Raw genomic sequence first — 25,065 nt, 5'->3', positions numbered from 1 at the left:
CCAAATATATCTTCAGTCATGAGGTCCATTCACTATTATCATATCCCAAGAGCTTGCAAGGGGTACATTGGAGGGACAATACAGTGTTTTATTTTCATAGGAAAACCATAGTTCAAGGGGCATCCAAATCCATCCATTCATCTGTGCATCCATTCGTTTTTTTTCTCTTTAAGGTGTAAGAGTGAACATTTCCAACCACAGATTATTTTGCACAGGGTCAAAGCAAGGGGATGGGGGAATCTGAATGACTCAGGAGGTGCAGCACTGCAGGGGTCCTGGAACATGCCGAGCTGAGTAGACTTTTGAGGCTGCAGAAGGGACCCCGAGTTTGCCACATCTCTGTACCATGAGGCGTGTGTATGTGCACGGGTTACGCCTGAAGGAAGTCTCTCAAGCAGTTATTGCCACACACCCAACATCAACCTGTCCTCTGTAGAATTCCACCTCAGGGCTGGGTACTGAACACCGAAATCAGTCCCCGTCCATGTTCTGTGTCTGATGACAGTGCTCAGCATTGGCTGCAGTATACTGCTGAACCTCAGGACAGGACATCTCAAACCTTACAATGATCGTACATCATCAATGATCGCACATGGTTTTATTCCTATTCTTCTCAGTCCCACACCAAAAGGATTATTCATAGTTACAGTAATTACATTATCCTTGATGTTTATTAGATAACTCAGCATACATTTGTAATTGTAAGTTAGATACAGGCAACAGCATATATGCAGTCCATACATAATTTGTATGCATGATAATAACTTGGGGTGGTGTCCACATATAATATACTGCATGTACTGTATATATTTTTCCCTGTTATCTCATTTGGTTTGGAATGGAAAATGTGTGGCCTCAGGACACTGCAACATTGTTATCACCACTTAACCCTTTGAGGAATGAGTTATTTTTTACAGATCTCATAGTTTTACCTACACTCTCACACACCGCCTGGATCCCTCCTGCCTGAGTATCAGCAAGCCAACACCGCACAAAAGACCAGCTGCAAAACGGACAGCTTTCACTGCAAACATTTGTTAATGGCCCTCCCAAAATATGAATTAGGATTTTTAGATTGTGTCTCATTTGGAGTTTAAGAAACAAGCTTATATATGTTGTTGAATTATACATTAAAGCTTAATGTTGGTTATTTGATATATTAAAACCCATTCCATATAGGCTTGTTGTCAATCTTAATATCAGAATACTAAGACGTTGTTTGTGCACCAATTCTTACTTTTCAAAGTAAGTATTATTATTACTTATGAATACACCTGTCAAGAAAGGTTCTCTCTATCACATGCTTACATCAACCCATCCAGGTGAGTAGAAATAGCTCTCTCAAGCAAGTCTGGAAATATTCGATGACACAGTAACATGGCTGGCATGGTAACATTGGCTTTGAGTGAACAGCTGCTCCCCTTGCTTTGCATAGACAGACATCACCCATCTAGAGAAAGATTGTGGACCCAGCAATATGAACAAAATGGCAGACAAAGCAGACATCCATGATTGTCATGTACTATTAAATGGCATGAACGATCCACATTTTGACTTTCTGCTCTGGTCCCTCTCAAGACATTCCCGGTCAAATACACTGTCTGTCTGACTGTCTGAATCGTGCAGTATTGTCTTACATTTGTGCTTGCTTATCTCATGGCCCTGAACTTCATAAATATAGCAGCTCCCTCAACTTCAGTCTCAGGATAACAGTTGGATTCCATGCGGTTCCCATCGACACTGGACAGTAGCTATCTCTGCCTCCCTTCACAATTTTAATTCCACTGGCTTCAATATGAAGTCATTGCATTTACTGGACGGTCATTTCAGAATGGTCAACATCTATAAGGTGAAATTTGTTTTATGAATAAAGCCGCCCCCTTTTAGTATACAGGGGAATGTTTTTATAATAATTAATGAGAATGAGATATTCATTTTTTAGCCTCCTGTTCCCTTAGAGTTTAGATAGATGATATCCATGTTACCATGACACCATGTGTCTATCTTACACCCTGCCACTGGTCGATGATCATGTTTTGTATGTCATAATTTGAGGGAAGACATAACTATTACTATTATTAATGGTTGCTGTAGCATTACTAAGCTGTAACAGTACTGAACAATTTGCCATGGGCCACACAACAATCAGTTCTGGGAAAGACATTTTTGTCATAGCTAAAAAAGTGGTCCACCTGGATCACCAGTAGCATACAAAGGGGTACAATCATTGCACCACGTCCTTCACCAACATGTACACACAAACACAGAAAGTGACTTTGGGTCCTCCAAGAGAATCACAAACATTATGTGTATGTTACGTCCTGTCGATTTGACACCACAAGGACAGGTTAGATGTTATATTTTTTAACGTTAAGGTGAGAAGTCAAGCCCAGCATATTTATCCTTGAAGTGGATCAGTCCTTGTTCCCCTCAAGCCGTAATGTCTCTGCATTTCCTCGCTCTCGCGCTCAACATGGGGGCGTCCTTCCTAAGCCTCGCTCAAGAAACGCTGACTTTGTCGCTCACGCAAAAAAACAGCCTTCTGCCTCTTGAGAAGTGCAGACCAAGAGCAAACCAGCCATTTTCAGAAAAAACAGCTTTCACAACATCATCGCTACGCTCTACCAGCCCTCACCGGCTATTTGTTTAGAGGCCTGCTGGCTTTGGGGGCATGCATGTCGGTGGTCTGGTTGGCGGTGATGGGCTTGAGCACAGCCGTGTCTTTTTTGGAGGTGTCCGGCTCCCACAGGAAGAACTCGTGCAGCAGGGTGTTGACCGTCTCTGGGCACTCCATCATTACCATGTGGCTGCCTTCCTCTATGATTTTCAGGAAGGCGAACAGAAGGATCTGAAACACAACCGATGAAGATGATGGGGAAGTGAGTCTGGTGCAGATGTGCGCCTTTACTGAGAGATGCTTTCCACCAGACAGTGACTAATCATATCAGGCACACTATAAACAAGTCTGTCACCAGAGGCCTAAATCAGACAGCATTTTGGCATCTAAAAATGGTCTTACTAGTGCACAAAGACAAAGAGAAGACTTTAACAGTGAACAGGCGACAGTGAAACTGCTTTTGCAGTTACTCGACACTCTTCTTGTGTTAGAAGAAACAACATTTTGGGGACCTTTTTGGGGGGAGGTTTTTAGTTATTTAGATTATGGGGAAGTTTTTGGTCATATATCTCTTGATGTAGGAGCGTGGAGCATAACAATCATATCTCCATATATCCTATTAATCGAGTCACAGGACTACCTCTCAGATGATGCTTGTGTACCAGTGGATGAACACATGCTGGCACAGGGAAGCTAAGCCTGCCACACACATTAACATTTGTGAGGCATTTCCATGACAACGCCATCTCAAGGAGAGAAGAAACATGAGTTGTGGCCTTCTAATTCTTCTTCTAACGGCCCATGACATCTTGTTACATATTGGACCATTTCAATGTGAACAGTTCATGTTAATGTTTGTTGTTATTTCAATATGCTAAGACAAGATACCATGCTGTGCAAAGCCCATCTAGATTTGAGTGCGCGTCTCCTCTCTCACCTCTGCCATGCGCTGGTCCTCGTCCATGGGCACGAACTTGTCGTACATGCCGTGCACAAGCAGGATGGGCACGGTGAGCTCGGCGTGGTACACCTCGTCCCCCTCAGGCCAGTACTGCCCGCTCATCATGGCGCGCAGCACAAACGGGGACACGTTGAAAGCATTGCCCGCCTTCAGGAGCTGTTTCTCTTTGGCACCCTGACGAGCAAAGCCAGCCCTGCCACGATGAAGAAAAGTGGATGATTATAGAATTTAGATTAACAGAGCTGTAATTACCAGTGTAGGCATAGTTGACTTCCATATGCCAAGTTTATGAATTCTGGTGTGCATGTGCCAGAGTGAGCTATCATTTGTATAAAATGACGGAATACAGTTGTCATCAGTCTTTAGCTTTGTACATTTATTTAAACACCTGATTTGTATGTCAAGATTCCAAATTTTGACCATTTACAATACAATCATTTTGTTCATATTTCGTCAAAATGTATATTTTAATTAATTAATACAAAATCGTGATGGCATTCTTGTACAGCATTCAGGGGTTGCATACATATTAGAATACTGGTCAGCATAAATGTCATCAATCAGTAGAATTTGGATATCTGACTTCTAAGTGCCAAGTTGGGAAATATGTGTGTGATGCTGAAGAAAACACTACGTTTAGAAATTTAAACCATTTATAAATTAACCACCATATATTTGATCAAGATGCATGCTTTCATCATTCTATGTTTGATCGAGTATAAGTAAAAAATTCAGAGTTGGACACATACTGTTTCTACATGACATTGTCATGACATTCCCATACAGCACATGCTGGGCGTGAGTCTTACTTGAGGAAGCTCCAGGCCAGGCAGGGAGAGAGGCAGTGCAGCACGCAGGAGGGCAGCTGGAAGATGGAGCACAGGCTGGGCTCCAGGGCCGTGGGCCCCCCGCCGTTGATCATCACCACCTTGTGCACCTGCTCTGGGTACTCATGTGCCAGAAACGTGCAGAAGGACACGCTGAAAGAGAAAGAAAGAGAGAGAGAGAGAGAGAAAATTCATTGTTCTGCTCCCTTTTTAAAATCATTATCAGTGTTTGACTCTGCTTTAGCAACACATGAACAGTCATGCTAATAAAGCTTTGAAATGAATTGAATTTAGAGAGAGGGAGAGAGAGAGAGAGAGAGAGAAGAGGAGGAGGGAGGTTTACCACTAATGCTTATGGTAAAGGAATTTCATGCTAATAAATGAGGATGTACTGTACACACTGCAACAGGTCTAACTGTTGGCACAATTTTCAGCAAATGTGTAAAATCACACCTATGAGTCTCCCTGCAGTCTCATGCTATCAGTGGGGGTGCATATGCTGTGTTGCCAGTTTCAGATGAATTCAGTTTATTATACAATTAAGTAAATCTAATTATGCACATACACTACAATTTTACACAGCCTGCAGCTTGAGAAATGTTTTAAAAAGGTTTTTTTTACCCATCACATTTCCATTTCTACATTTGCAGACGTACAGTTCATTTTAGTCCCCGCACTTAACACAGTTCATCACTTCCTACGCGCGCCACACATTCTCACTCACCCGTAAGAGTGTCCGATAAGGATGTTGCGCTTGCGTGCGTATCTCTTAAAGATGGAGCGCAGGTCCTCGGCCAACGCATAGAAGGTGTACGCGGCGGCGATCTGGGGCGCGGTGCTGGCGCCATGCCCGGCCAGGTCCGGGGCGATGACTTCGTAGCCGAGGCGCGAGAAGAAGTCCAGCTGGCTGCCCCAGATGTCCATCGACCCGCCCACGCCGTGCACAAAGAACAGCGCCACATCCGCCTCCGTGCCCTTGCAGCTGGAGATCTTGCGCTCCGAGTCGATCAGCACCGTGCGCTTGGGCTTCCGCCTCTTCCTGCGAGGAGGAGGCGCGGGCTTCTGTTGACCGGCAGCAGCCAAGCCGTTGCCGCTGGACGCGGGAGGGGGCAGCGGGGCAGGTTTGGGGTCAGGGGTCACAGCAGCAGCGACACTGCTGTAGTCGGACAGCTCCACCTCCAGGGTGGTGCACGGCTCCACATCTCCGTTCTGGCACTGTAGGATCTCCGAGTGCAGCACATCGCCCAGGTTCTCGATCACCAGCTGCCCATTACGGTACACCGTGATTTTTCGCTTGCAGTGGACGGTGCTTCCCCCGTCCTCCCCCCTCGGCTCTTTCTCCTTCTCCTGATCCTTCCCCTGGTTATGCTCACAGTTCTGGTCCTGGTTTTGCTCGGGGTCCAGTTTAGGCGGGCGCTCGGGGATGATGTGGCGCACGCGCAGCACCCGCCCCGGCTTCACCTCCACAAACTCAAAGCCATCGGTGCAGGCCGAAGACTCCACGGGTAGGACCACGCTGCTGCCAGTCTTGCCCGTAAGACAGCACAGGATGCCGTCTGTGATGCTGGTCAACATGGTGCCCTCAAGTCCTGGAGAGACATAGAAAGACAATCTTGACTCACTCTCTCTGTCTCTTCCTGTGTGATTCTCTGGCATACAAACAGATAAACATGCCAAGAGATGTTATTTATTAGTACTCCCTCTCTCTCTATTGCTCTCTCTCTCTCTGAAGCCTCCCCTTTTTGTTTACAGGAGGAAGTGCTAATTAAAACATTCTAATGATTCGACACACAAGACATTGGTAGTAAGTCAGCTGCACCAGTCTGAGGTTTTGCTATTACAAGGAAGAATGGATTTGTCTACTATATATATTTAGTGTAGCACCACAATACCAGAAACATAAACCCTGGCCCTGAAAGCAATCTATAATGCAAAAGCATTGTCATTTTTTCCCAAGTAAGAGAAGGAAAGAAATCTGTTTCAGAAATCAGACAGGAATTGTAGAATAATCACAACCACATGCAGTTTTTACTACGTTTCTCAATGAAATTGTACTCACTCTGAGGTCAACTCAAATCCAAATTCAACTGTCAGTATTCACCCACACAAGATTCAGACTGTCTGACTCACTGAGCCTAAATCAGTAAGACAATGGCCAGTGCTTGTGGCGCTAGCTGACGGTGTTGTCAAAAGGGTAGTGATTCACATTCTGACACAGAGACATTCTAAATTTAGACAAGGCTCTTCTAGCATGGCCTCCTTGGTTTAAATAGCAAAAGGTTAGCATTAGCACGTGACTGGCTCCATGCCCCCCGTACCATAGAATACAATCATCACTCTTAAGCTGGTTTTCAATGGTGGCTGCTCTCCACCAGAGAGGGGTGTCCAATTTCCACCCATCCAAAACGGGGCGTGAGGTGCCCCCAAAACCTAAATATAGGCAAAAGGAAAACCAGTCAGATGCCTTCTAACTATCCAGGAGAATGTGGGAATGCATTTTGGATGATCGGATCGCGATTGGATAGTGCTTGACCACATGACAGTACTGGTGTAAACGCATACGCTTTGAGGACGGATTGTGATCTGATCGGTCAAACCACCTCTGGAGGTGGTCAGGGACACATTGTGGCCACAATGAACACAAGCGTGAATGCAATTGCTTTGTCAATCCACGTAACACAACTATGTGGGCGAATATCCATAATACACCACAATTACGCAGCTTCACGGATGGGTACCATCTACTTCTATTCTTCTTCTTTTTTCCTTTTTGTTGTTTATTGTTTTTTGGACCTATGCAAACAAGAGGAGGATGTGACGTCAGCTGGACACAGCAATCGGATCTCAATCAGATCTCAATGTGGACACTGGAGACACCAGGTGTAAATGTAATCAGGTTTAAAATCTGGGCTTTTTACACCTGCCATTCAAAAGGGTCTCGTATCCAGATTGTATCTAGATATGATTTTATATGATTTTAAAGTAAGTCCAGTGTCCACATTGAGATCCCATTGAGATCCGATCGCTGTGTCCAGCTGACATCACAATATGATCACCTAAAATGCATTTTAATGCCAGGTGTAAAAAGCCCCATATCTAGAGACAATCTGGATACAAAACGCATTTTAATGCCAGATGTAAATAGTCTACTTTTCTCTGACAAAAGAGCACCAGTATGGGTCGGATACTTCACATGTCAGCTGCAGCTCTGTAAATTACTAATTAAAACTGGCAATGCCAAATTTAGTAAAGCTTTAGACATCGGCAGTAGATTAAATAATTGCCTTGTATTTGCAGCGTTATTAGTTATAGAAAAAACGTACATATGACATGCCAAATAAACAGCTTTCAAAAAGTCAGATTCTACCTACAGCAGAGTCAGGGCTTTCTGGTCTGGCAAAGCTGTCTGGATTACATTTCTATTTCAGACATGAAAGTATGCAATTATAAACTGCAAGTCTAGCAAGTGCCATTATGGTATTTTCATAAACCCCCTCTTAGTTATGGTTTAGATTTTATAAACACATTGAATGATTACACTTGGAATAAATTGCTGTGCTGTTTACGTTTTCACTTGCACGTCTCTATTAAATTTGGGATGGCAGAATACAATGAAATCTGGATTCTGCATTTCATCATTCATAGCTGCTTTCTTAATCCATCTTAATCAAGGTGTGTCAGAAGTGATTCTCATCAAAACAGGACAAAGTTCCTCACCGTGGCCCTCACCATACCTCACCATCAGGACTTCCTCAATTCCCAGTACAGTTCCCCCATTACACACATCATCCTAATGGCTACCAGAAGGGCCGCTTGCTGACTGCAGCAGGCTCTGCAGTCAGCAAGCACAGAAGTGGGTGATAGGAGGACAAAGCTACGGGCAAAGGTATTCTGACAGTGGAAAACACTCTCCGGCCCATACAGCACAATATAAGAGCTGACACCCTCACCAGCCTCAGCACATCCTGTACAGTGCAGTGCAGTGCAGCAGGGAGCAGAATGTGGTGTCCCACATGACAGCTGGGTTTCAATCATATCAGGGCCGGATCAGGGCCAGAGAAAGTGGCTGTATAGGGCCTGCTGGGGCTCCAGAGACTGCTGCTGCTGCTGCTGCTGCTGCTGCTGTTGTTATGTCTGAACTGTAATGCAGGGGTGGGAGACTGCAGGGAGTGGAGTGTGGGGGAGGGAGATGAGATGAGGTGAGAAGAGGGGCAGAGAGGAGAGGAAATGAGATGCAAGAGCAGGGGAGATGACTGGATGAGAGAATAGACGAGTCAACCAGAGGAGATTACAGCAACTTTGAGAATCAGATACAAGCTTTGCTGTACCTTCACGCACCACCCCTGATAGCCCCAGAAGCATCATCCACCCCAATACATAATTAACATGCTGGGAGAAAGATTCCGTCTATCATTTATCCTCAAAGATGCCAGTGAAGTGAACCGTCCTCATGTGTATGTCGTTCTCACTGTGACAGAAAAGCTGATTGCCCATTGTTGGGACTAGATTGTGATTTGTCCTTTTTATTGCTCAAGGTTGTCGAGTAAGCTCTGATCTTTTCGTGTCATTCGAGACGATTCCCTTGTTTCGCTTTAACAGCTATGCTTAATTTCATATTCAATGCAGAGATAGAACTGAGCATATGGGCACTGTAACCCAACGTGTTTATACCACTCTCGGTTTCCATGGTGATCTCCTTCTCTCCTGTCTCTGGCCCTGCAGTCAGACTGGATGCAGGACATGCTGTGAGGAGCCGGGATCCATATTCATGAGGAGATTTCAGTGTGGGAGTCATGATACAGAACCAGCTCCGGCTTCTACTTCAAAGAAGAGGGTCAGGGTATTTATTATACTGTATAAATCCCTGTTGGCACTCAGAGACACCAGGAGTCTGCTAGGACTACTGCAGTGGCTGCTTACTGTGCAGATGCTGTCATGCCATGTTTTGAGTGAGTGACGCATTGGTGCCAATAAAGCTTCATGATAGCCCTCTGTCAGGAACTTTTGCAAAATTATAGTATTCACTGCAGTACTTTTTTCATCTTGTCACACATACCACAGACACTTGCACTTCATGTATACTGTGTGTATATTTATATTGTCTGCATATCATCTGTATATTTCCTCCTGAGAGCTATTAATGTCCAGAGCCAAATTCCTTGCAGGTGTGGACATACTTGTCCAATAAAGCTCATTCTGATTCTGAAACACTTCTTGCAGTTGTTTTCTAAAAGGAAAGCACAGGCTACATTCTCAGTATCCAGAAGCACTCTGGTGTCCAGTCACCTGGGACACACCCCAGCCCAGCGTGGACTTTTACAACAGACCCAGCTAGATGGATGATTCTTGACTGGTGGCGCCATGCTGAAAGGTCTCTCAGCGCTGGCACACGGCCCCAGCCAGCCCAGAAGGGCCAGCATCAGCACTCCAGCACTGGAAATCAATAGTGTGGACAGCAGGGACTTCCTAGCAAGCCTGGCATCACGACTCCCTGACCCTCAACTGCTTATGCAACACAGTAGCAGAGTACACCAGGCCCTTTTGGCTTGAAAAGATAATAATAAAGGACCTGCTGTTCCATACAACTACAGAGCAAAGCCAACATTACCTGGTATCCTATGAGATATGACACCATATAGAAACATACTGTAATGTTCCTTTGTAGGATATTGGATGAGGTTAAAAAAAAGTATGATGTGGGTGGTAAGGAAGGATGTTAATGTTAATGTGCAGACAGGATTGACAGCAAGTTCAATATCACAGGGGAGGCTGAGATGATACTGTGGGTGGGGGAGCAGGGAGGTCGGGAGTGGTGGGGAATGCGTGGGTGGGGATTGATCGTGCAAATGGGGTGAACGATTGGCACATTCATCAGGTGCATGGCATCTCAAAGGGAGAGTTAATTAAGGCACTGAGATGGCATGGGATCGATGCGTGGAGGGGACTCACTGGAGAGTGTAGCAATATAAAGGGGCCCTGTCATTGCCAGGTAGGAACACTAGCTGGGCTTCTAGAAACCTGTGACGCAGCTCTGGAGCAGGGCAGCAAGAGAAATTGCCAACACCAACACTAAGCATTCTAGCCATCAATCTGCAGTGAAATACACACAATACACTTCACATAAGATATTGTGTTGGGGTTCTAAATATTTATATATATATATATATATATATATATATATAAATAACATAATATAATATCTCATGCATATGTAGAAATATGCACAAGAACAATAAACCTCATTTCTGTGACTGTCTTGTCCTTTTGCTTACACAGGAGAGTCCCACTTGTATGAGTGGGCACCATCTTAACCGCTCATAAAATCTGTTGCCCAATTCTACTGAATAATATTCATGATTCGCCGCCTGTCTGGCATTAATTAAAACCAATACATAGTCTAACCAATGAGTCAGCTTCACAGAGAGGCTCCTATTTGATCAAGAATATTTAGGTCAAATCATTTCACAGGGAGTGATTTGACATGGAACAATTACCAGTACGAGTCACTCACAATGACTCCAAATGGTGTCAGTATGTTTTTTGCTTAGCCTCAGATTCGGGATGTGCTTTTCGCATCAACATTTATTAGAACACAGTGTGCGGTGCATTAAACCACATATACCAGGCACGCGTATCTCCGCAGCTGATGTTAGTGCGATCATGCTGCACGTAATAGGGTGTGCATACTTAATGGCCCAGGCGCCAAAAAACACATACATATAATTGTCATTTAGAGACAAGAACTTATACTTGTCATTTAGAGACAAGTGTATACGTGGGTTTATGTGATATATTCATCAGATACGTTTTCTTCAAGTCCATAACACTGACCTGCAGTAGCCCGAGTAAACAAGTAACCCAGCACAAGATCGCTCCATCCCGTAGCAACGTTATTGATGCAGCGTTTATGGCATTTGCAAGCTTGCGCCAGTAAGTCAACAATGCAATTAGTCAGATTAACAGCATTTACTGAGCAATATATATTTCATGTGTAATACATTATTCATCTGGATGCAATGATAAGGCCTGTCCATTTTTTCACTTTCATCCTACCAGACTACATATATTGCTGATGCACTTGTATGCGTTGCAAATGTGCAAATCCCCTTACCTGTATTATCGGCGATATTTTGATGCAAAGTGGGAAGATCATGCGGTTACGAAAAAAAATCGCTGTAAAATAGTCTGTTGCGTATTATCCAGATAACCTTATACTTATATAATTATATTTAACGGATTTTAACTGAACACGCTATGTAGCAGAGATTAACACAATCACCACCTGATAAAACGGATTAGATAAACATGCATGCATGAGTTCCTATGCCCATGACATTCCAAAATCTCCATGGCGATGGCCGATAAGGATGCGCCTGGGTAGTGCATCCCTTCTAGCAGAGCATACGAGCTGGTTAATTGCCAACCTCAGTGTCCTTGTTTTCCTCAATCACAGTACACTTCAGTCGGTTCCTTTCCCGGTTTGACTGGCAGTAGAGACAGCGAATTGCTGGCCACGACATCGTGTCTGTGAGCCAATTACAGAATACTCCCCTCCTGTTGCTAAGGTCTGTAAAGGAAGTGAAGAATTCGGTAGAATTCCACTGTATCTTGTATCCAACAGTGTTACAAAACCAATCTATCCATCAGTGTGCCCCCCCTCTCCAATCAGTGAATCTCATTTTTCATTGTTTTTCAGTGATAGTTATTAAAGTACTGACCAAGTCCCCTAAGTGTGACCTGGAGTAAAGATGCCTTCATTGAAGTAATCAAAAGATTGCAAGTTGCTTGTGAGCTATTATGGTGTTTGACTGGATTCATTGGACAGCTTTGTGACATTTATTCAGACCTATACATTGTCTGTGACAGTTTTAATATACATAGATCAATGAAATATCTAACAATATTCAACAACTGAATGTCATTCATTTACATACACATAAATGGAAAGATATTTACATCTCAGTTTCACTGTACATTTTCTCATTTAACTTTCTCATATAACCACTTGAACTGAATTTCGTACTTATAAATGTATACCTTCCTTTTTCTTTCTCTCAAGCACTCTCTCTCTCTCATTCCATCGCTCTCTCTCTTACACGCACACTCACACAAACAAACACACACTCCCCAATAAAAACAGCCTAACAAAGGATCTTGTTGTGGTATCCAAAGGTCAGCCAGATTAATTCATTTAGAGTGTTAGTCTGTTATGTCACGATTGGATCCCCGAATGCACAGCTTTTCTCAATTGCTAGGTTGTACCAGTTCCCCTTGCCTCCTTTATAAGCACTCGTGACCACTCTGGCCCATCCATGCTCTCCCTGAAAAAGAAAGAAAAGATCATCAATCAGTGCTAGAGCTAAAATGCCGCCATAGTGATTCAATTAGATGAAAAGGTTCATTTTTGTCACATACAGTGGGGAAAATAAGTATTTGAACCCCTGCCGATTTCGCAAGTTTGGCCATTAAGAAATGTGTGATCTATAATTGTAATGGTAGGTGTATTTTAACAGTGAGAAATAGAATATCAAAAAACAAATCCAGAAAACTGCATTTTATAACATTTATGACTTTATTTGTATTTGATGCAGAAAATAAGTATTTGAACCCCCAAGCAAACAGCAAGAATTCTGGCTCCCAATGACCAGTTATGTGCCCAAGAAGCACACAGATTAGTCCTCATTAGGCCTAACAAGGTACACCTGATCTCAACTGGTGACGTGTATAAAAGAAACCTGTCCAAAGAATCATACTTCACACCTTCAACCTCACCACCATGTGCAAGACCAAAGAGTTGACCAAGGAAGTCAGAGATAAGATTGTAGACCTGCACAAGGCTGGAATGTGTTACAAAACAATCGGCAAGCAGCTTGGTGAGAAGCAGACAACTATTGGTGTGATTATTCGTAAATGGAAGCAACACCAAACAACTGTCCATCGCTCTAGGTCTGGGGCTCCATGCAAGATATCCCCTCATGCGGTATCGGTGATCATCCGAAAGGTGCAGAATAACCCCAGAACTACACAGGGGGAGCTTGTGAATGATCTCAAGGCAGCTGGGACCACAGTCACCAAGAAAACCATTGGCAACACACTACGCCGTAATGGTTTGAAGTACTGCAGAACTCGCAAGGTCCCCCTGCTCAAGGAAGCACATGTACAGGGCTGTCTGAAGTTTGCCAATGAACACTTGAATGATTCTAAGGAGGATTGGGAGACAGGATGTGGTCAGATGAGACCAAAATCAAGCTCTTTGGCATCAACTCGACTTGCCGTGTTTGGAGGGGGATGAATGCTGAATATGACACCATCCCCACCGTCAAGCATGGAGGTGGAAACATTATGCTTTGGGGCTGTTTCTCTGCCAAGGGTACAGGACGACTCCACTGCATCGAGGGGATGGATGGGGCCATGTAACGTGGAATATTGGACTTGAACCTCATTCCCTCATTCCCTCCCATTGAAAACGCAACCTTAAGGATTTGGAGAGGATCTGCAAAGAGGAGTGGACCAAAATCCCTCCTGAGATGTGTGTAAACCTGGTGACCAACTACAAGAAAAGTCTGACGTCTGTGCTTGCCAACAAGGGTTATTCCACCAAGTACTAAGTCATGTTTTGCTAGGGGTTCAAATACTTATTTTCTGCATCAAATGCAAATTAAGTCATAAATGTTATAAAATGCAGTTTTCTGGATTTTTTTGTTGATATTCTGTTTCTCACTGTTAAAATACACCTACTATTACAATTACAGATCACACATTTCTTTGCAAGTGGCCAAACTTGCGAAATCGGCAGGGGTTCAAATTCTTATTTTCCCCACTGTAGATTAGAAAAAACTGAAGGCATTTTCATAAAAGAACAACATTTTAGGGAAGATAACTGCAACATAGATAATTGTCTTTATTTTAAGAAACGCTAACTTTATTGAATCCATATTTGCATGAGAGTTGTTACCAATACAAATGTTTTGTCAAAGACCCATTATTACTGCTCAAATGCACACTGCAGTGGTATTTCTTCTAACTGTGAGGTAACAGCTCACTCACAATGAGTCTGACTGAGCCACTGAAGATGACATAGAACACTGATGCGCTAAACACACTCACCCAAAACTCTCCCCACGAATTCCTGACGACCCAGTATTCCGTCCCATCCTCTGCCACTCCCCATCCGGCTACGGCCACGATGTGATTCATCAGGGAGAGGGGGTGGAATTCAGCAAAGACACCCCCTGAGTAGGCCTCCAAGCCGGCCGTGGCCATGATGCCACAACTACAACAGATTTTAAAATGATAATTTCAAACATGTGCTGGGGGGAAAGGTTCTCACAACAGACAGAGTGACGAGAAAGAGTGCAGAGGAAAAGATTGAAAGAAGGAGAGAAAATGAACTAAAGAAAAGAGATGGTGTGAGAAAGAGGAGTTGGAGAGGGATATAAAAGACAAGTGGATGGAGGTTCTACGGAGGAAGAGAATGAGTGAAAGTAGGGAAGAGAATGGACATAGCGGAGGTGTCCTTTACAAGACATACGCGACAAAGTTCGAACAAAGTTTCTATGTTAAGCGGTTCGAGCTGAATTAATCGCAGAAATTGGTAAAGACAATAAGAAGAAGAAGAATAAGAAGCCTAGGAATAACAATACAGGGCATTTCATGCACTGTAATAATAAGAAGAAGTTGGAAGAAAAATAAAACTAGGAATAACAATACAGGGCATTTCATGCACTGTAATAAGAAAACTAGGAATAACAATACAGGGCATTTAATGCACTGTAACAAGAAGTCTATGAATAACAATACAGGGCATTTCATGCACTGTAATAACTGGTACATTAATGAATATAAATCATGTGGTCTAAATATGTGCAGTGAATATTGAGTATGTGCAGGGGGGCCCTTGCCTGATTGGTCCATTAGTGTAGATCTCTGCCTTCATTTTATCTCGTCCAGACACCTCCCCATAATCACCAACCTGCCAAATGGTGTAGTTCTTCACAGTGTCACATGACCCAAAGAATGTGCATGTCCCGCATTGGTTGAAAGTGTCACACACTAAATGCATGACAAACAGAACAGAAAACTTAGGATACTTGTTGTAACAGTGGGTCTAATGCAATGTATTTCACACCTTTATATCTACAGACAGTTTCCAAGAACGTACTATTGGATAACTGTGTGCTCTAAATGAGAGAGTTAAAAAAAATATGAACACGTTTGTGTGACAGCTAGCAGCTTTGCAAATTGCAAATACATCTTGCTCTGAATCACTGTTATTGTATAATATGAACAGTTCTTTATAACATGGCGAACAGACAACGCACGTGAGTGGGCTACATACCGGCCGAGTAAATAAGATGTTAGAAAAGAAACTAAATGCATACTTTGGTTTTTAGCTTGATAATTGTTGCAGGTTTCGTCAGGAATTCCCTTTTTGTGGGCGTAGGCATACACCCCGACATGATCACCTCCGAAGCACGATCCTGCCCTTGCGCAGTCAATCACGTTCTGCACAGACAGGTACGCAGAGGGCCATACTCCTTTGCGCTTGATGTTAATACGGTCTGTAAGAGGACATAAAAATACAACCTAGTATTCTGAAATCTCTATAAAATAATCAATTGATCTTCGACTGAAGATTCAACTGAATTTTACAGTGATGAACGTATTCCTCAAGAACAGTGGGCCTGCATCGATAGATCGCCTGTTAGTCATTTGTAAGCAGTATTTTACCTGCAAGGGCGCTGGTCGAACCCATAGCCCAACATGAACCGCAGTACTGTGGAATATGTTGATTACGGGTGATGCTAACATAGTTCTTGCCATCAATGTTCCGCCAGTCCCAAGACTTGGGGAGATCGGAGACATTTATGTATTCGTGGGGTCGAGGATATGTCCTACAATTATTTCACACAAAACATAATGTCAGAAAACATAACTGTACAGTAGGCTATAAGCTATCCTTATTCAAATATTTCTTACTTAACAAAATTGGGTCTGTCGTCGTCCTGGATGGGTTTGTAACAGGAACCAGAAACTTGACTTAAAACATGGGTCGCCCCAACGCATAACTCTACCAGATAACATATACAAAACAACACTGTTATGCAGGAAGCCATTGCATCCATGAACATGGCGGGACCCAGTCTTGAAACGAAAATTCTCTCTTGACGTCCCTTCGCAAAACATAAGAAATGGAAGTGTATGTTGCCACCTACCGTTGCGGAAGTAGAAGTTGTCAAGTAGCTAGTTAGTTCCATACAGAGTTTTACAATCTTAGCAGAAAGAAGGCCTAACTATATATAGACAAAAGTCTGTTTAAGAAGACCAAAAACTGAAATATGTTCATCATGTAATTTAGCGGTGCACATAACGCAATTTAGCCTACGTATACCCACCTAATGAATGAAACAATCCTGTCTCCAAACATAGACATAAGCGATGGTAGATTTCAGTAATGCCTAAGATCTAAATAATCTTAAAATGTAAACTAACTTTACTGCATCTTCGTAAATTGAAACATCGCAAATGTAGAAGCTGCTGGAATTTAATTTAAAGACATTTGAATAAAACTGATATTTTTTGAGTAATGGCAATTTTAGTTTTTAACAGAACTGACTCAAAATTACATGTGGAGTATATCCAAAATCAAGCATGCAAGAATGATGCACTATATTTTTTGAAGTATTTTTTTTTCAGTGCAGATTTTGTACTAGCCAATACCAGCAATCCAGATGAAGAACTGTATATTCAGATACTTCACGTGATGTCGGTCACTGGGCATCAGTTAGTTGAAGGTTGATAAGTTAGCCCATGACAAATTCCACACAGTCACATCCATCCTATCAACAATATATGTTTATAAAGTCATGAAATATAAATTACTTTGGGTCATGGTCCTGATTAACCTTGGGAGGAATGTTGACCTACTGCTGATCCTGTGTTTGCTTTTACTAAGAAAGAGATGACAAATGACGTAGTAAATGTGTTAGCAACATGTATTCTTCATCCTGATATTGTGCCCTCAAGGGATGGTTTTCCTTAGTACACACTCATGTATTTGATGATCATATTTATTTCAAATAGCCAACTCTAGGACACATCTCAATGTTGCTTCCTGAATGAAGTGGCTGTTACTATAATGTTGGTACCTTAGTGCATACATACACTGATATTCCTTAATTTGGTATAACAAAAATCCTCATGTATTGATTAGTTGTGAGTGTTTTTTTGAGGCATTTTTTGTCATGCTCATTTATATTGTTTGAGCCCTGCAGTTCCTTTTAATGCCAGGAGAGGGCACATTTAACCTAAAAATGTGGGATGCTGTTATACTTCTGCGGATATCGTGGACCCTTGGTTTATCCTGCTTTAATTCTGATTAGCATGAATAGATATGTAATTGTTAACTCACCAACACTTCTCGGAAACTCAGACTAAATGACTATGGTAGTGCCTCAACAACAAACCAACCCTTTCCATTAAACTAATAACATGCACTATGTGTTTCAGTCTTCAAACAGTAAAGACCAAAAGCATGGTTCATTCATTTGTATGAGATATTCACAGTTTTGTGTGTTTGCATTCATGTCTTTAAGTTGTTGTTTCTTTAACTAGAGACACAGAGGCGCTGACTGAAACTCTATGTAATGGAAGGGACTGGTTGTTGCTTACCAATAATATTTTACCTTACATTAAATCATTGATTTCTCAGTTCCCAGTGGCTATGGAATGGCAGGTACACCACTATCCTTCCATATTACTTTTAAACAAAATTACCTTATACACCTAGTTTTATCACACTACATGTACAATACATTCTGAATGAGTTATGAAATGCCATGCCATCACTCTAAACCGGATTAGAATGATTTGTGTTCAAATGGAAGCCTTCGCCTCAATGTAATTTCTGCCAAGGTCAGCAAATGGTTCTGATTATAAATAAATTAATGACTGGTAATTAAATTAGATGTGCACTATAGGAACTACATTAAGAGAGCATTACAAGCATCCGTTGGTAAGCTCTGAATTGCTCCTGTAGGCTATTGTAGGTTCTACCTGAGAGCATTAAGCGATGTTAGCACTTGCTGCCACTTCATAATGCTGTGGAGAAGAGAAAATACAAGTCTCAGTACTTCTGTAATGGGATTTTATTCAAATAGCATTAACATTATGCCACACATCTGATTATGATGACGATGATATTACTTTATTATAAGTCTGAAAATGGTCTTGCATCACAGCAGCTCCATTTGCAGCATCACACAGAGTACAAAATTGGGACAAAATACAAAAACACATACATTTAAACCAACATTATAATCACAAAAATACAAATTACAAAATCACTGGGGCGAGATTGGTCGTTTAGTAATTGGAAGGTTGCTAGTTCGATTCCCCACTCCTCCTTACCAAGTGCGTAAGTGTCCAAGAGCAAGACACTGAACCCCTAACTGCTCCTGATTTATAAATGCAGTTTCCTTGTACGTCGCTTTGGATAAAAGCGTCTACTAAATCTAAACAAAAGACAATAATCAAGTCCCTTCAACGTGTATTTGGTTTTGGATTAAACTCCACATCTGTACATCCAAAGATACCATGTGAGCCTTAGATGGCAACTGATTCTGGGACATAACTGGTCCTGATCTGTCCCAGAATAGCTTGGGTCCCCAGGATGGTCCCTGATGGTACTCCACACCCTCAGCCATCCTACACTTGAGCTCTAAGGACAATCCAGAGCATCAGTTGTGTGTATGACTGTCAGCTGTTTGCGTGCGCTTGATAATTCACCCTACCAGTCTACTCCAAAAATACTGTGACAAATTTAAGTCCTGATGTCTCAGTATCAGGAATCCCAGAATATGTTACACATACGTAGTGAAACGCTTTCTGGGATACAGAATTTGTACTTCTGTCTATGTTTTGTAAAAATCATTATTTATAGAGGCCTTGACAAACTTGTGTTCATCCAGTCAGTGATTGACACTATCTAAAAGCTCAGAGAACACAGCCTCTCCCAAGACTAAATCATAATGTCATAGATGACTGTTGCACTCATCATAGGAGTTAAGTAGGAGGTCCATGAGTGTTGTGTTAAAAGCTTCATCCATTGTCTCTGAGTTGGTTTCCTTTGTGAACAGGCTTTAATAATGCATGGTTTTATGGTTAAAGCAAGCCCCGAGAGAACAGTGAAAGTTGTTAATGATTCAGATATGAGATATGATGTTAGTCAACATGAGTTGACATATGGAAAACCACATGTACCACAGGATACATCACTATTCTTACTGGTGTCATCGAGTAACCACATGCTGTCTTTATTTAATGCTCATGTATATTTTTTAAGAGTTTACTGATTCATTTGATATAATATTGTAAAAGCATGGTGTTTCTTTGAGTTTTTTTCTCTGACATCTGTTTTAAGGAGTAGTTTGCCATTTGTTAGAAATAACATGACTTGAACGACTAAATCACTTTCACAAGAACAAAATCAAGTCCTTCTACTCAGCATAAGGACAGAAGATAATGTATTGGCTGTGCTGCCCTTGCTGCCCCAGTAATATATAGACCGTTTCTTATTAAAAAGTGCAACCGAATAGTTTCATATACTTACAATTTAAATCATATTGGCAGTCATAATAACATTTGTTAAAATATTATAGTGGTAAAAATGGCAATGCATCATGATTTACTGTACGATATCATGGTAAAGTGGCAATCAAAAGGATAGCTCTGAAATGATCAGTCAGACATGAGGTTGGAGATGTTTGTGGTGTCTAATGTGGCAATAGGTTGGCTCCAGATTGGCAGCCACAGTTCACACAATCACAACAAACCTTTTTATCCCCCAGAATCTGACCCTACTCCCCCACTCATACACTCACACACTCTCTCTCACACACACAACTATCCAATCCCATTTCCTCTCTGTAAAGGTGATACCTAACCACACTGGGGGAAAAGCACCGAAAGACACTGGAAACAGAGAGACCGATAGTTTTAAATATCAGTTGATGCCTTTGCCGCACGCTGACTTGATTACTACAGCACTCCGCTCTGTGGGCTTCTGCAAACTTCAGGAAGCACAACACACTGACCCAACATGACTCCCCCCCTTGGCCTCTGCTGAGAGCACATTACGTCTACCCTTACACAGCTCCACTGGCTCCCTATAAAACACAAGAATCAATTTTAGCTTCTACTAGCTAACCTTCAAGCTTGTAAACAGTCTGGCTCAATCCCATAAAGAGAATGCTACCCAGCCCAATAATCAGGACACGCTCTTCCTTATTGTAATGTGTTTGTACATTTTGTGTATATTTTAGCATATATTAAATTACATTGTAAATGCAAATAAAACAACATCATTAACAGGTAAAAACAAGTGCACAGTACACACAAGCATGAATAAATAAGGTACAGGAAGTGTGTGTGTGTCTGTGGGGGGTGTGGTAGTGGTGGGGGGGTTGACATGAAGTGTTTACAGCAAATCATAGTGATGTTTGTGTTTTCCATGAAATGGACAACCTATGAGTCCTGTCAAACCTAGTGTGGATTTCAGAGAAGATCAATGGCTATGTGAAATTGAGAACATGATTCAATTACGTTCAATTTAACTGACAGCTTCCGTTAAAACATGCTTTGGTTTTGAAGCAGAATCGTTGCTCATGCATCCCTGTGTATTCCCAACAGGTTGACCTGCCTGTAGATCAGGTATGGTCAGGTGATGAACAACTGATCAGGCTGAGGTCATTTTTGACATAAATAATTACACATCATTGAGGATGAATACATTTTCGTTTTTTAATCAAATGTGTACAAGTGTACAAAAAGTAGCTCAGATTCACCCGCCATGCTCAATCAAATGGCAAACCCTCAGAACCTTGAGCCATAAAGCACAGAATAGTTCAAAATAATCTGTTGACATTTAATAGTGTATGCTTTTATTATGCATTTATCCACTGTCTCTCTGCATGTTTTGCACAGATCATCACATAATGGATGATGAGAATAGGCTACAGTACTGCTGCTATTGCAAAATTACTATAATCGTTCTTCCACTTCTACTTCTACTTTTGTTTGAAGGCTCGGACATCAATCGGATAGCATTTTGAAACACATTACTTATTCATGTCAATGTCAATCAAAGAGCTGTAATTGATCTGTGTATCGCAACAAGAACCACTAATAAATCATGTTAATGTTAATGACCAATGGATATTGGACATTCGAAGCAGTGAAAGGAGTGGCATCTGTTTACGTACTCCAGGAACTTAACTTAACAACTCCCCAAAAGCTGTTGATAAATTATGGATACTAAAAGACAAATGCTCTCCCAAGAAGCCTGTCCATCCGTTTCAACTGATTAATGCAGGCCATTCCGATTCATGCTGATTATAAATTTTGTACATAGAACTGTTAGTACAGAACAGAATGTTACTAAATGTTTGACGTAGGGTTATGGGACTAAAGAGAGGCTACTAATGGCTGTCTTCTCAGAGATCAGTGTGTGTGTGTGTGTGTGTGTGTGTGTGTGTGTGTTGGGGGGGGGGGGGGGGGGGGGGGGTGGTGGTTCTGTCAGGGACGGTGGCATATGGTAATGGAGACTTCCTGCCTGTTTATGTTTGTAGACATGGCTGTGTGACTGATGTAGAAATGATCTGGCTATTGGACGACAAGACCTTGTCTGTTCACCTCATCTGTTCTGTGTTCTATTCTCTGTATCTCTTTTCTGTTATGAAAGTATATCACTATTCATGAAAATGAGTGATGCCAGTTTAAGCAGTGGCCAAAACAACCAACAATGATGTCAGCTATACTGCCATGTACGTATTTCCACAGAACAACTCATGTTACCATACGCAGTGGTTCCCAAACTTTTCATGGCAGTCCCCACATTGACAATGAGAAAGGAGTTGCGCCTAGGAGTCAATTAAAGTGTTCTGAAGAATGCTACAACACACTAGTACACATAATAGTAATGTCATTACAAAGGTGAGGTCATACAACATCCATTACCTGATCCATCCATTAGGCTGATACAATTTGTATATTTTGCATAGATACAGAATAGGTAAAGAAAAACATCTTGCCAATCTGATCTTGCTCTTTATTTATTGTTTTAAATAGATGCAACTCTTCATTACAATTCATTATCAAGATTGTGGCTTTAGAAGTTCCTTGAGGTACCACCTGCTGAAAATGATATTATAGAAATAATAAACTGAGAGAATTTTTTTTTCCACCCAGCCTTTTTTCTAGAATTGAATATTGTGGTCAAAAACCAGAATACAAATTGTTGTTAAAATTCAGAAACTGAACAAACTGATAAAGAAGACTAGCTGGCATTTGCTCTGGAGACCCTAGAGCTGGTTGTGGAGAGAAGGGTTTTATAAGCTGCTCAATGGACAACACTACACATCCCCTACACAACCTACTGGTCAGACGATGTCTTCAGTCTTCAGTCTTCAGTCTAACATCTACATCTACATTGACTCTCCTCTATGCCGAGTCAGGAGACTTCTCCTCTTAGTGGCAATGCACACTGCATATTTTACATGTAGTTGCACATTAATGGCAATGTCTTGCCTTACAGTTAAATTGCATTCTATTCTATTATCTAGTATAGTAGTTATCTATATATATATATATGTGTGTGTGTGTGTGTGTGTTAATTATAGTAATAGTAATTTTATAGTAATTCTGCGTTCTCTCTTACCTCACTGTGTGTTTTTGTAAGTAATCTATCTATCTATACATTATCCCTGTCATATAGGCTACTGTAACTAAACGAACTATATAAATAAATTACATTCATTGCATCACAATTCAAATTAGTCAGTTTGGGGTTTCAATTTTGCCAATTTCCAGGTCTTTCTAAATTCCATTCGTTATGTTACAACCCAGCCTATATTCACCATGAACACATTCAGATCAGTAATCACAATATTGCGTTCACGAAACGACCTTTTTCTGAGGTTATTTGAAGTTAAGCATGAGATGTTTACTGCACTACATATAATTTTCAGGTAATTACACACTGGACCCTCCCCTGTGATAGCTCGTCATTTGGGGGCATGGTGTAATCTCATAGTGTTCTTATCTTGACCTCTGACTGGCTGAAATTTCTGTCCGTTACTGGGTGGTCTTTTAAGCAGTTTTGACCGAGATTTCCAAGGAAGTGTTAGTGTATGACAGTGTGGACGAGGTTAGAGGTAGGGGCTATGCTTACTGCTCTAGGTGAAATAGTGTGGTTTTAGTGGGTACGGATGTATTAGGCTAAATACTTATTTGAGAGAATTCTGTAATATTATGGTTAATTCATGATTCCACACGTGTATGGCTATCGTGTACCCTGTGTGGAGTTTTTGTTTTGGCTAGCCATATCCTTCGAACGGTTAATAGACTCACTTATGAATAACTTGTTGACCGCAGTCTCGTCTTCCCTTCAGTCTTTCCCATGGCCGGGAGTACCGCACCAGCGAGCGGTTCCCTCTTCCGCTCCAAAATGATATTTGAATGAAGCGACAAGAAGTATGTTCCTCAAAATGTAATAATGTTGGCGTGAACGTTTTCGAATGGAACGGAAAAAGTAAAGGCGTTTGGCTTGATGGGTTTTAATATTTAATCCGAAAAGTAGTTTGTTTTATAGCCTACGAAAACCTCGAACCAGACGCACGAACTACCCAGAAGCGTGGGAGAAACTTGGAGACGAATTATGTCGCCTCATTCGGACTCGGGAAGACAACAACGGCAGCTGAGAAATCAGAAGAAAATGGTGACCGTTTCCGTGTGAGAACTTCTCATACCATTATCTTGGATTTGAGAAAGCCAAGGAGATGGCTTCGGAGGTCGTGTGTGGATTGGTCTTCAGGCTACTCCTGCCAGTTTGCCTGGCGGCAGGTAGGTCGCTGTGTTTTCATTGTCTCATCACATCTTTCTCCATTCACACGCCTTTAAGTGACACGGGAAGGAAAATAATTCCTTTATATTGTATGTATGTATCTGTTTATTTTCACACATTTTACAATGCATTACCTGATCCTCAATGAAGAACTCATTGTGGTTTTAGCGCTGACCATTGACAGTTTTCTGCATAAATAGTTTTGGCCCCTACAGCTAAATTGTGCCGCTGCAGGTGCGTGTTGCGCATCTTGCAAAACTTTGAAGTGCAATAAAATCACACTTTGATCTGCGTCGATATAGGCAGCTAAAATAAACTGCTAGTTTGTAACCTGCAAGTAAATTAATTACCTTTTGCAAGTCTACCCAGTGCTCTATTTGGTCAATCTGGCCATCTTTACAATGTTAAATTTGCAATATCGAAAATGCAAGGGCCAAGCAGAATAAGTCTTATGATCAACAGTAAGTGTACCATTGAGGTCATGGTTGTCTGTCCTACCCGTCTAAGGCTTAAAATAGTAAACATTTGAACTCATTAGAGGTAAAGAATGTGTCGTTGTTTAACAGGAGGCTGTCAGTTTGGTTGATGTGATTGAGCTTGGTTGTTGTGATTATTCTTTAGTTTTACGATGTAAAGTTTATGTAATAATTATAGTTTACCATGCAGCAATGGCCTCATATGTAATAACACACATATAAAATGCTGCAGTGAAGTAACTAATTGATCACAGAGGAGCTGGTGAAATGAAGTTTGGATTTGA

The 25,065-nt window shown here is 41.7% G+C and overlaps 2 protein-coding genes across 3 annotated transcripts; both read right to left on the bottom strand.

The window, feature by feature from the left end:
• Positions 1-2,193: 2,193 nt before the first annotated feature.
• abhd8a (abhydrolase domain containing 8a) lies at positions 2,194-12,146 on the bottom strand. 2 transcript variants are annotated; one of them, XM_012835150.3, is made up of 5 exons: positions 11,517-12,146; positions 5,130-5,994; positions 4,388-4,558; positions 3,555-3,771; positions 2,194-2,848 (listed from the first exon to the last, which is right to left on the bottom strand). In XM_012835150.3, exons 2-5 carry the CDS (start codon positions 5,978-5,980, stop codon positions 2,639-2,641), a joined length of 1,449 nt encoding a protein of 482 aa, XP_012690604.2. In that variant the 5' UTR covers positions 5,981-5,994; positions 11,517-12,146; the 3' UTR covers positions 2,194-2,638. The 2 variants fall into 2 exon arrangements, with proteins under 2 accessions (XP_012690604.2, XP_031415833.1); XM_031559973.2 differs by lacking the exon at positions 11,517-12,146 and adding an exon at positions 6,465-7,312.
• A 79-nt stretch (positions 12,147-12,225) lies between these two features.
• LOC105907007 (cathepsin Z) lies at positions 12,226-16,577 on the bottom strand. Its single transcript, XM_012835242.3, has 6 exons — positions 16,385-16,577; positions 16,136-16,299; positions 15,787-15,966; positions 15,307-15,457; positions 14,513-14,678; positions 12,226-12,726 (listed from the first exon to the last, which is right to left on the bottom strand). The coding sequence occupies exons 1-6, from the start codon at positions 16,534-16,536 to the stop codon at positions 12,613-12,615; spliced, it is 927 nt and encodes a 308-aa protein (XP_012690696.2). The 5' UTR covers positions 16,537-16,577; the 3' UTR covers positions 12,226-12,612.
• Between the last annotated feature and the right edge of the window lie 8,488 nt (positions 16,578-25,065).

The sequence above is a fragment of the Clupea harengus genome, chromosome 22 (genome assembly GCF_900700415.2).
Source record: "Clupea harengus chromosome 22, Ch_v2.0.2, whole genome shotgun sequence".
Taxonomy (NCBI): Eukaryota; Metazoa; Chordata; class Actinopteri; order Clupeiformes; family Clupeidae; genus Clupea; species Clupea harengus.
Note: the sequence above shows the minus strand (reverse complement) of the source record. Positions and strands in the feature narration are given on the sequence as shown.

Bases quoted from the DNA above. Each gene is read 5' to 3' on its own strand.
- abhd8a (XM_012835150.3), bottom strand. From the start codon at position 5,980: ATGTTGACCAGCATCACAGACGGCATCCTGTGCTGTCTTACGGGCAAG. The intron at 4,559-5,129 runs GTGAGTGAGAAT...TTTCTCTTTCAG, and splicing joins CTTATCGGACACTCTTACGG to CGTGTCCTTCTGCACGTTTC. The intron at 3,772-4,387 runs GTAAGACTCACG...TCATCGTGGCAG, and splicing joins CTGGCCTGGAGCTTCCTCAA to GGCTGGCTTTGCTCGTCAGG.
- LOC105907007 (XM_012835242.3), bottom strand. From the start codon at position 16,536: ATGTTCATGGATGCAATGGCTTCCTGCATAACAGTGTTGTTTTGTATA. The intron at 16,300-16,384 runs GTAAGAAATATT...AAATAATTGTAG, and splicing joins GACAGACCCAATTTTGTTAA to GACATATCCTCGACCCCACG. The intron at 12,727-14,512 runs GTGAGTGTGTTT...TTTCTTTTTCAG, and splicing joins ATTCGTGGGGAGAGTTTTGG to GGAGAGCATGGATGGGCCAG.